The following is a 12,312-nucleotide window of genomic DNA, read 5'->3' as shown; positions in this document are numbered from 1 at the left end:
ATAATGTGATTTTCGTATTACACCTAAAACAGAATCATCATAATGACTTCCCATAGTGATAGTACTAATTTACAGACATCTTTGACAGTCAAAAGAACGCAAGATACAGTGAACAATAGAATTATATGTAAATGTAAAATAATAACAATAATAGATACTTTATTAATCCCCATGGGGAGACACGTTTCCCATCTCATCTTGCTCCCTGTAGGTGAGAACAAGCTGGCCATGAAGGGCAGCCACCCATAGCCGCACCCAGGGAGCTGGAGGTGAAGGGCCTCACTCAACGACCCGCAGATGTGCCGAGATTAGCCTCGAATTGGTGACCTTCCCATGACTGGCAGAGAGACTTCGCCCACTGAGCCGCACATGGCCCTGACACTGATCAGGTCTATAAATCTCAGGACTCACAATCAAAATACGGTACTGGAGTATCTTTAACAGACAATGCCTCAGTGTGAAAGTCTATCATAGACCCCACGGTACTCTGCATCGCGATTTGCACCCTTTTATCACACCGATGTCACACAGACAGCCTAGGCGTGCTCCCCGCGCTCACTGACAGACCCTCACTGCCACCCAGACATGTCTCCCTCTTCGCTTCTCTTTTTTTTCTCCTGCCTGAGTCGCCCTGAGAAATGGAGGTTGAGACACCATCTTGACAAACAGTATATAAGGGGAATCAGCGCAATTAGTATAAACCATACCCAACCCTGCCCCCTCCCTGTAGGTGGGTAGATCCATCTGTGTGTGTGTGTTTGTGTATGTAGAATGTTGGACTGACAGGGGACACATTGTAGCACAACAAACTCAGACAGACAGACAGGGAGGGAGATAGACAGACACACACAAAGCCATGACGGGGAAGTCAAATCACTTCACAGAAACGTGTCCCGGAGTGGTGATATGGGGGTGGGGGGTGTATAAGTACTTCATAAAAAATTAATGGGCTGATTGAAAATGTCCTGCCCCACACCCCACTGCTGGGTACCACTGTGGGGGGGGGGGGGGGGATTACCAAACACTCCCCCTGACAGAGAGCTCAGATGCACCGCAGGCCCATTACCACAGCTGTCCGTCAGTCATTAAAAAGCCCCCCCTAGTCATTTCTATCATCAAAATTAAACACAAAAGGTTGTCCGGCCATAAAATAGGAACTGAACGAAAATACAGCTAGCCTACATGCTACTTGACAACAATGGGATGTGTAACGATTGCCTTAGGCTATTGCATCACAATATATGCACAACATATGCTCAGGTTTATTAATTTAAGGAAAATAGCCAGGAATGCCGCCGCAGAGGATAGTTGCTTCCTGGGAATGAGTTGGACCAGGGAACAGGGTCGTATGACGCAAAGAAACGGCTGCAGGAAGCACGTCTCCTAGTTTAGAGCCCGGTTGCTGAACGTAGCCTACCAACCCCTGACGAGCAGTGTGGGTAGGAGCGGACAGCCTTATGTCACACTGGAAGCTGAAGAGCGCCTGTCAGCTGGGACTGAACGCGGCCACACGCCATAGCTGTGACATTAGCATTGTAGCATGCCAGCTAACTGCTGCCGCTATTGGAAACACCGGAACCGATAACGTGGTAGGAAGGTACCGGAATGTCACTGGGGCATTAGCGCCGCAGCAGCCAACTGGAACAAACCACCTCCTGCTAACAAAAGGGGGTAACTGCTAACTGGCAATGTTTATGTGGGCATTCTTAGGTGTAGACAAAACACACATCCTTGAATTCTATTTCGAAAGAATTAGGCTGGAGGGCACTGATGTTCCTCTGGCTTTGCTGCTTTGTGTGCAGTACATCGGCTCGTCCTTTATATCCCCGCCTCTGTGTTTGTCGTTACACTGCCACCTGCAGTGGGTGTGACCAGTCTAGCTTGGCCAATAGGATCACAGCTTTCACAGAGGCCCTCCCCTTTTCCCACACGGCTTCTGTATAGTCACATAACCCTTCCCCCCTGCGAGAAAATCTGGACGTGGGACACTGTGTTCAGGCTGGCATCAACGCCGCTGTGCTGCAGTCTCTTCCAGGTCCCTGCAAGGCTGCGTTCAGGCGTGCGGAAGAGAGCCGCGGGTGGGGGAAGCGGCTCTGCATCGCAGTTTGCCCTTGAGCCTCAGGCTGCCTCTGCTGCCTCAGACATCGTGCGGTGCCTTTCTCAAGGCTGTCTCAGAGGAACGGTACCGTTCAGGCTCTGGAAGATGTCTGAGCCAGTTTACAAGACACGTTCATGTACACAACACAACACAACACACAGAATCTATGAATATTGAAGAAAAAATATTCATAAGTGGTGACATCCATCTGCGGAATGGATCACCCAAACACAACAATAAACAGACGTACAGGACACTTTAAACATCAACACGAACTGAATACTAAGGCATTATTTACATGTTAATTTTGAGTTTTAATGTGCATTGCATTAGATTATTGTTGTACAGTATTAGGTAGCAAAATCAATCTGTTAGAAATATCTACCTCAAATGTCTCTGTGAAATCCATGCTGCAGAAACAGAACACAGTTCATGACTTCTACAAATACTCCTAGATTCTTTCCCCCCTGAATTTCTACCTTTCTACCTCCCTGACTCTATTCTCTACCTTCACCCCAGCCTCTGCCCAGGTTGCCAAATATCGATGGCAGAAGCCCATCACATAACTTAACCTCTGGGATCGTCTGCCTGAAGACTCCAGGAATGATGGCTCTCCTTCCTCTGGAGGACTTCCTTACACTCAAAGCAGGATGATCTTTCCCAGCAAACTGGATGAAGGATCTTCTGTAACCTGACACCACCATCTCCTCAATCCAGATTCTGCTTAATCTGCAGATACTTTGGTGGTTTTTTATAACTTGAAAAGTCATGTCAGGAAGGTCACGGTCTCAGAAAGGGGCCGCAGATCTTCTCAGTCAAAGCATAGATGCTGCATTTGAAAATTAATATTAATATTATTAAAAATTAGCTTTTTATTTAAATGATTTAATATATTCAGGTATGTTAAATAAGGTAACAAATTTCCATTTATGTGATGTAGGGGCTAAATTTGTAGAACTTTATTTTCACCTGTTTGGGGCTGTGGGTTAGATGTGCCTGGCCAATAGTGTGAGCAAAGCAGAATATCGTTCTACGTAATTTTTTTCTGTGCATTTAAGAGATGATCTGCTACTTTTCCATTCATAACCATAAAAGGATCTCCTGACTTTATTGAAAATAAGACTGAGGATGCCAATTAATCCCTGAGGCTGAATGTTAGCCAGTTCATGCAAGTTACATTTTATTACACTGAACTGGGGTTTATTAAAAGCCAAAACACTCTCGTCCCTGAGAGAAAAAAAAACTGATTCAGTAGCCCTCGAACCAGGACACTTATCTGTTACATATTAATTGTTAGAATACTTCTAGTGTCGCCAAGTGCTAATTTTAGCGTACCACTGATAAGACATGAAGTCTATTACAGCAATCATTTTCTTAACTGCAATGTGTTCGCCTACTACAGGACCAAATTTAGCAGGTGAGATTAGAGTAAATACAGTCACCCTGTATTAAGGCATCTTCTCCTAATCCTAACCTAACCCTAACCCAAAGAAGGTGAGGCCCTCATTAGACTGTACTGGTACGGATACTAGCGGCCAGTAAGGGGTTACCCTCCTCATCATGTGATAGTGTAGAGGCCACACATAATTCAAAAAAGAGGGAGGACAGTGATTCGTGAGTGACAGTGGCTCTACAGTACATCGACATGCCGCACCTCACTGACCGTTCCCCCCAAATTAAATACACTGCTGGATTAAGACATATTTACCTCTAACAAATCCCCCGTTAAATCCCCAAATATCCCCCCTTTCTCATCTAGGTAACGTCCTCCAACCTGGCAACCCGAAGAGGCACTTAAATACAATCACAATGGGAAATGCTCCCTACTAAATATCCATAACCAGTCCAGCAGTGCGAATCTGTACTAATTATTTCATATTACAAGACATTCTGGCAAATTTAAGCAGTCAGTGTGAGGCCCAGTAATGGTTATTTTTCACTGGCATTAGTCAGTCTCTCATTCATTCACTTGCTGTACATATGTAAATTACGTTCTTTGAAGTGAGGATCCCATTTTAATGGGACCCCTGACAAAGCGCCAAGCTCAAGGTACCGTTTTTGTGCGAAGTAAATAGTTTCTAATTAGAGACAGTTTGTTGGTATTTTTGAATGATGAGCGGCATTTAAGGAGTTCACCTACAGAACAGCTGCTCAGGTTGGAGCGTAGTGCGTGTCTGTAAGAGAGCGACGTGCACTTTCAGCAGCCAGTGAACTTCCTGTTAATTTTCCCGCCCAATCCACTGGTCCAGAAAAAGGGCACAAAAAAGTCATAAAACCCGGGGAGGCAGGGGCAGTAAGACCACCTGAAGCCCGGGGGTGTGCTTTAGATAGGCAGCCCCCTTTCTGCCCACAACTCCACGGCTAAATCGTGTTCCAGTTGCTAAAATGATAAGGAAAATATTTAAGTCATGTGGGACGTGCATTTTTAATGCCATTTAAGGCCTTACTTGTTGCTAATCTGACGTAACGTTTTTTCATACGGAGAAACTCTGGTATAAGCGAAGAAAGTGGGAGTCATTTATAAGCCGACTAGCTAACCTCACTCAGACTGATCAGCTTGTTTGTGTGAATGTTTACATTTCTGTCACTGCCTGGGACGACACGTACATTTTCTGCACTAACAGGGTCATACTCATAGTCATACTCATAGTGATCCAAAACAGGTTGTTTCCTTTCTCCGTTTGTAGCATTAGCTCAGTTAGCATAGCCTTGGAAGGCTAGTCTGCAGCCCTTTGGACACATCATCCTCTGTGTTATTTTGACCAAGGAACATCCCCTTTTATGAAGGCTGTGATTTTCTCCCCACAATTCTGTTTTATTCCTGCTGTACTAAACATTACAGCTTCAGCTTAGCTCCCCCCGTTACAAACTGTCATTTTCATTTGTATTTCATTTAACAATCATGTTTTCACCATTAGGTTTCATTCTCATGTTAATAATAATATCACTGTTTTGCTGCATGTTTTTACTGTATTAACACTCTGGTAGTTCAACCACAAATGAGGGACACTTCCCAATCACTGTAAGCATAAATCCAGTGCTGTGTTTTCAAGGGGAAATCGCAGAAAGACCATCCAAGTTAACACTCCCAAAATAATCAAGACATCTTGTTCACACATGTCCAATGAGTCAGCTCTGAATTCGTGATCTTCAGCCTTTCTACACTGTAAATGTCTCATTCAGAAAGCATCCCCTAGAAGTGACCATTTCCAGTTTTCTTCCAGTGCGTGTTTCAGATGATTTTTATTTCCTAAGAAAAACAATGTCCCTAGCCTTCTCCATTTCTGGATTAAAATTATTTGTGCTGCAATGTGGAGGGCCAGACTCCCACCTGCTCGGACCTAAACTGCAAATCCTTGACGGTTTTCAGAATGAGAGGTACACGTCCTCCCACCTGCTAACATGTGATTCCACACCAACGATAGAGGTGATGCATAGTGCAGCTTAGTTGAGGACCATTAAAGGCCCACCTGAATGCAAACTGCGCCCCCTGTGGAGTGCTGCGGTACTGCAGCTGAAAATGCAAGTGCTGCCATTATGTCAAAAATGAGTCATGAATAAGTCATGCTAGAAAAAAAGGCCATCTGAAGTGGAAGAGGGGTAAAGAAAAGAGAGGAATCGATGCAGATGAGAGGTGTAGTGAGACAAGGAGAGTAAAAAGCCTCCACTAGGGGAGGACGCTGCCTGCATATTATAAAAACTAAGGCCTTCCGGGGAAATTTCTTCTAAATCATTACTTAAAAGCAAAAATGCCTTAAGGTGTCTGTGCTTTAAAAGCACTGCTATTGTTATGTAAATGTACATAATCCCAGAGCACACCTGCAACATAAAGGACGTAACAAAGTTTGTTAAACATTTTTTCCCTCTGTTTATATGTTTGAAATTGCCTAATGCATTAAAGATATGAATATTTTTGGACATTCTAATCGGATTTGGGTTAAGTATATTTCTCAGAAAAAGAGGTTTCTCTCTTGGTCTTTAGGCGAAAAATTCTGCTCATAAAAAATGACATTTTGCACAGGAGTTAGTAGGAATAAAGATGGAGAAAAGTAGTTATTGCATTAGTTTATTCTCTTTATTCTACAATATGATTAAATGCAGATACTGAAGGTGCAACACAGTGCAGATACCAAGGGCTTTGAGACTTTTAAAGAGCTTCTCTATGATCTCGCGATGCAAACCATATTTTTAACCCGGTTTAACTTCAAGACTTGTGTGGGTTAAGGTCAGCATCTGAGACAAGTTCTGTCACCACAACCCTGTATGGAGAATGGATGAGTTCTGTTTTGACTTTCAGACAGAAGCATGTCAAACATATAGAGGAAACTACAGCTGTCCTCATACTGATCATCTTATAGCTTGTCCTCAGCTGATGATAAGGGCCAGCCGGATCCCTGCACTGGGGCTTCAGAGCAGAAGTGTGTAAGAAGGAATAATGCAGTTACCAAACCAATAACAAACCTGATGGAGTAGTGGGTGTTTATCTTAAAATTCAGCATAACTCCTAAATGATTAAGCTCTCTACCCAGCGAGGATTAAGGCACAAACATAACTACCATGAATCTCCAGAGGGAGGAAAAAAAAACACATATTATGTCACTAAAGAAAAATCAAATGCTAACAAAAACAGGTCTATTGCTTCAAATATGTATTTTTAGAAAATGAATCTAAATTCATAATCCCTGGGGTTACGAGCATCTAACATCCCCATACATCATGACAAAACAAGACCAACATTTAAATGATTCATTGTGTTATGGGACAGGCAGCATCTCGCACCATGGCATTAAAATAGAAACCTCCTAAATTTAAAGGAGGCAAGATTCACACCCTGTAGTTAAATGGACTTGTCTTTTCGGTTAAACTAAAAAAATATTAATATTACAATGAGATTCGTGATAGTCTGATGTAACACATAATACACGTGTTAGGAACTGCATCTTTGGGTTTGGATGTCAGGTAAACAAGGAGAGTAAGTCAGGCCATTGCAGGAAAATAAACAACATCAAAAATCAATGCTCATAAATTTCGGTGTTCGCACATTAACGTCAAAATTATAACTGAAAGCTAAATGAAGGAAATGTTATGTAGGTCAATTGCGCCGCCAGAGCAACAGTAGGCTAACTCGAAGTAATTTAAGCAATTAATTTAGATGATTTTGCTTTTGTTAGTGACACATTTTAGTTGGTAACTTCCAGGAACAATTGCCGCCAGCCCACCGCACCGCAACCCAAAGGCAACAGCTCAGACTGGAGCGACAAGGAGTCTGCAGCTTTGCGCTGCCTCCGAATATAGCACATTAATAAACCGCACCAAACCAGTACTCTGACAAATCCATCCAATCCAGTATTTTTATAAATTGCCCCAATCCAGTCATTTAATAAATCGATTCAATCCAGTACCTTGATAAAGTACCCCAGTTCAGTCCCATAATAAAGCGCGATCTGTCCACTTGCGCACCGTCAGAGAGACAGAAAACCGCGCGTCCCGCAAACTAGGACCAGCAAGTCATAATGGGGGCTGCCAGCTAGGATGACATTAACCAGCCTTTTAAAACCAGCGTCGCATAACCACGATCGGACAGAGGACTAAGCTCAACATCGGTTGCGTCTAATTGCACCAATAAGTGCACATCAAATACACGCTGTCAGTAATGCCGGTTTATTAATCAGATCACCAAGGATCCATTAAATTGGATCGGTGTCGCCGAAAGGCATGGCCGCAAAATATCACATTATTAATTCAGACAAAAAAATAACGTGTCTGTGCGAGCAGGGTCGAATGAATACAAAGGAATGTGTTTAAAACAACTGAAGCATGATTTATCGACCGCTTTTCATTCACTGTAATGCAGTGACAGCAGGTCGAGCTACAGCAAACCGCAAATGCCCGCAAAATATTTTCAAAGCAAATTAATGGAAATGCTGGGACTCAAGCGTCTTCTATTAGCTTGCATGTCGCAAAAAACAAATATAGATAATTAAGTTTAGTATATGGTAACCAGATTCAACGCGTAAGCAGGTTTTAGGAGGTTACTGGAGAACAATCGCCTGGCACCATAAGGAGATTCACTTTAACGCTGTCATCCATCAAAAACGCAGTAATCTGTGCATTTCGCACGGAACTGCAGTGTGCATGGCTGGATGACGGAGCGCACACCTCGGCACAGCCTGGCAGGAGACCTCACACTGCATCATTTAACTCCATCCAACGCCTCCTCTTAGCTAATAAACCGTACTTACCTTTAAACCAGGTCCGAGTCACAATCTAGCCGTATGTACAAACGAGGACGCCGCACATCTGCATCTCATGGGGAACACGGAGGGGAAAAAAACACCGATACACACCGAGGGAAAAGGGAGGCAGAAAGGGGGAGGAGAGCAACAACCGAAGGGGAACACCGTCGCCACCCCCCGTCAGGTTTTCGCTATTTCACCAGGCCTTCGCGGCTCGTGAGCGCCACTTAGTGAACGCTTCCTGAATCGGCGTTACCTGTGCTGACGGCGCTGTACGAATAACCTCCTGCACGAGGCCGCTAGCGTTCGGGACCAATTTACGATCCGTCTTTCACGTAACTGAGACTAACTGAAAAAAAAAAATCGATGAAGTCGAAAAAAATACAATGTCAGTTTGATTAGTATAATCGGCATGAAAATAATTCTTTGTTACGGGATGTTAAAGTAGTAAAAATACTTATAACAATATAATGCAAAGTAAATGAAAATCGTACATATTGGAAAACGGTCCGGTTTAAATGCTGGTAACATGAGGCCGGTAAACACCAGTAGTACTTCATATACCAGTTCGGAGTAAACGTTCGGATGCGAAATTAAAATAGACCAGAAAAAAGCGCTATGACGATACGGCCACATCATCTCTTAATATTGGAGGTAAACATCACGCTTACATTCTGGAAACGAGTGAAATTAAAATTTAAAGTGTAAAGAGTCTTCTGGTCGGACTATTTTTAATCAATCTACATTTGTGATTCAGTTAAAACTCGTGAAGTACACAAATAATTTCATTGCAATATTATCTCTAGAATTCCGACCACAGATATGAGGAAAAAATAAATGATTAATAAATACCGAAGCAACTGCAAAACGAGCGCCTCCTACAAACACAATAATGAAGGATGAGTTTTCCCTACTATTCCTTCTCGCTTCAGTTTAGAATAGCGCGCCACCTTGCGATGGGAAAGATTAAAGCATATAGCCAGCATTGTGTGGGCAGCAGTTTAACGTCGCAAAATGGCCTTTGCTTTCACCAAGGATGGCAAGCTGGGAGAGGAGGTTATCAATGGCAGAAAAATACTAGCATGAGGAAAAAAGTGAAGTAATTGCTCACTGCAAATGTGATTAAGGATGTGTATTCAACATGTTAAAAAGGAAAATTCACACACGGTATTGCACTTTTCGCTATGTTAATGCAACCTTCATAAACATTTCCATTGTGCAGCTGTACTTGCCAAGTAAACATACACCAAATAATACAGCTTTATATGGTTTCCTATGAAATACAGAAGAAATACAACCACTATGTACATACACTTAATGCGTGACCCTTCATTTCACATTTTATCAACATTATGTGTCCATTTTAATTACATTGCTATTATTTCACTTTAATAAATAGTCATTATGGCTATGGCAACAGTACCTTAAATAAGTAAAAAAAATCCATCAGCACAAACAGGCAGAGGATGGCAATGACACCATAATGGAATTGTTCATTTCTGTCCCGGTAAACGGGATGCAGATCAGACAATCCTGGGTAGACACAAGTCATAAAAACCTTTTAAAAGAAATTTCAATAGGCGATAATTTAACTGTTTCAAAAGATTAAAAAATAAAAGAAGACACAACCCTTTTCTGCATTAAAACGTGCATAAAATCTGCGCATCACCATTTCAGTCAAGGGATTTGTACTCAAATGGCACAAAATTTACATCAAATGGCACCAAATACTAAAAAAAAAAAAAAAAAAAAAAAAATTCACTTTGGCAAACCGTAAGCAAAAATAAATACATATGTATTCAAGAAATCTCAAAAAGGCATTTCTTTCAAACTGACTATTTTCAGTGTTTAGAACAACATTTGCATAGAACCAATAAATTGATTAAGGCTAACAGTTACTTCCCTATTAAATCCACAGCGACACAGGAGGGTTTTACGGTTATTAAATATCCATTAGCTCGTCAGGTTTCTTTTAAAGGAACAGGAATGCTCTAAAAAAACCTACCTCCTCAATTTCATTGGTAACCTAAAAATGTTTTAAATGAAATAAAAAACAAATTCTCAGTTAAACGCATTTATGCAAGTGGGATAACAGGACGTTTGGTTGGACAGCACACACCTCGTTTCATTCACGTTTTACCGGAAGCTGTTGGGATAATATGTAACTTTACCAGTGTGCTATTTTATGTCGAGTGTCATCTGTTTTTCTATTGGAGGATCCTCCAAACAGCAAATCTATCAAAGCTTAGGCACCATTTAAATAAGGGTTTTGCAGAATGTACAAAACCTTCGCCCTGCCTTCAATTCATACGTATGGCTTTGCTTTCAGCTGTGACATATAGATACGTCAGTCCCTGAAAGTCTGTTTTTTTAGACGGACGGCTCTTCCCCCGTATGAATCGATCTTGTCCACATATCAGGTACAGCTGACACCAAACAGAAAAGGAAGACGCCGTATGCAGTTAAGCATCGCTCCCAAGTCAGCCCACATCTCTCCAGCTTCCAGAATGTTTTTGCCTGCTCAGCACAGACACCCATAGACCAGACCAACAAGACCAGTTGAGAGACAAAGATGACAGACGCATCACCCGGGATGAAGCTGCCCCTAAAAAGACCTGAGCAAAATGCAGTGAAAATTAAAACATGGGACAAACAGTTGTCAATAACAGCTAGAAGAAGGGAAAGGAAGACCAGCAGAAGATCATTTGAAGATACTTCCATACCCAGGCAGCACAGTGACTTCCAATTCCTATCAGTTCCTTCCTCTTAATCAGAGTGACATCATGCTCACAAAGCAGAATTAAAATTTGGCTTGAAGGGTCTCTACTCTGCGTGCAGTCTGGTGATAGACTGCATCCGGCAAAAACGAAACCCGGACATTTTAAGTGTCGACCACGTCGTCGATGTCGTCGCAGAGAAAGGCCTATATTTCCAAGCTCTCTTTGTCTAGCGTCGAGTCCTTTGCAGACTCGGTTTTGATCTCTGTGCCATATGCGGACAGGGCAGCCTCTTTGCTGTGTTGAAGGCCGTAGCAAAAGTAGATGATGAAGCCTGGGATGAGAAGGGACATGGGAAACATGTTTGTAAACATGCAGAACATTTACGCACTAGCAGGTAGGATGATGTGCAGCTCAGCGGGTAAGGGATCAGCAACTATATCAAGAAGGCAATGGATTCAAATCCTGTGGCTGTAATCAGATAAGTGTCATGTCCTTCAGCAAGGCCCTTAACCCTAACTGCTCCAGTGGTGTTGGATGCTGCTTGACCCTCCCAGAGTATTTCGACAAAGCAGGAAAATCGGTATTTAACCGCTTACAACTGCATCAGTCCTCCATTCCATTCATATTACATACATGTGTGTGACCGACGTAAAGATCCAGTAGACGCACCTACGGCCATCCAGATGGCGAAGCGGAACCAGGTTCCCCTGCCGAGTTGCATCATCAGGTAGACGTTTATGAACATGCTCAGCACAGGGAGGAAGGGCAGAAAAGGAACCTGGCAGGGTGGGGAACAGAGCTTCATCACGCTGGGACCCGGCCAGCCTCCTCTTACTATAGCACTGTCCCAATCAACTCCTCATCCTTTCTTGATACTAAACACTAGTTATGGTCAAATAAAGCTTCCTGAACCATTTGCTGTATATTCTGACCTAAAGCAAAGAGCACCATCTAGTGGGGTCAAAAAATACAGCAAATGGTTCAAGAAGCTTCATTTGCCCACAAAGCCAATTTCACAAAAATATGTCACTTGGAGATTTTTTTATAAACAAAGGTACTGCAATATTATCCACAAGTAAATAGTTGTCTCTCACCACATCTAGGTGAAAATAATGAGTTTTTATAACGGTTGCTCCTGCTGGTATATTGATCCAATCCAATTTTATTTATAAAGCACTTTAAAAACAACCAGTACAGTACTAAAGTGCTGTACAGTACATAAGTTAAGAAAAACAACATTGCTGGGATATTGATGTTG

General features: G+C 42.5%; 2 protein-coding genes across 2 annotated transcripts in view; both read right to left on the bottom strand.

Moving 5' to 3' along the window:
* Nucleotides 1-8,557, bottom strand: part of LOC125712055 (microtubule-associated tumor suppressor candidate 2-like) — a 39,044-nt gene extending 30,487 nt beyond the window's left edge. The window contains exon 1 of the mRNA XM_048981683.1: nt 8,341-8,557. The gene's annotated coding sequence lies outside the window, so the exon portion shown is untranslated. The remainder of the gene's footprint in view (nt 1-8,340) is intronic.
* Nucleotides 8,558-9,451: 894 nt separating this feature from the next.
* Nucleotides 9,452-12,312, bottom strand: part of LOC125711629 (high affinity cationic amino acid transporter 1-like) — a 12,188-nt gene continuing 9,327 nt past the window's right edge. Inside the window, exons 11-12 of the mRNA XM_048980757.1 lie at nt 11,724-11,832; nt 9,452-11,385 (exon numbers count right to left, since the gene is read on the bottom strand). Of these exons, the coding sequence (XP_048836714.1) occupies nt 11,258-11,385; nt 11,724-11,832 (237 nt within the window). The 3' untranslated portion in view covers nt 9,452-11,257. The remainder of the gene's footprint in view (nt 11,386-11,723; nt 11,833-12,312) is intronic.

Source organism: Brienomyrus brachyistius, chromosome 17 (genome assembly GCF_023856365.1).
Source record: "Brienomyrus brachyistius isolate T26 chromosome 17, BBRACH_0.4, whole genome shotgun sequence".
In the NCBI taxonomy this organism is placed as follows: domain Eukaryota; kingdom Metazoa; phylum Chordata; class Actinopteri; order Osteoglossiformes; family Mormyridae; genus Brienomyrus; species Brienomyrus brachyistius.
This window is presented reverse-complemented; position numbering and strand designations above follow the sequence as displayed.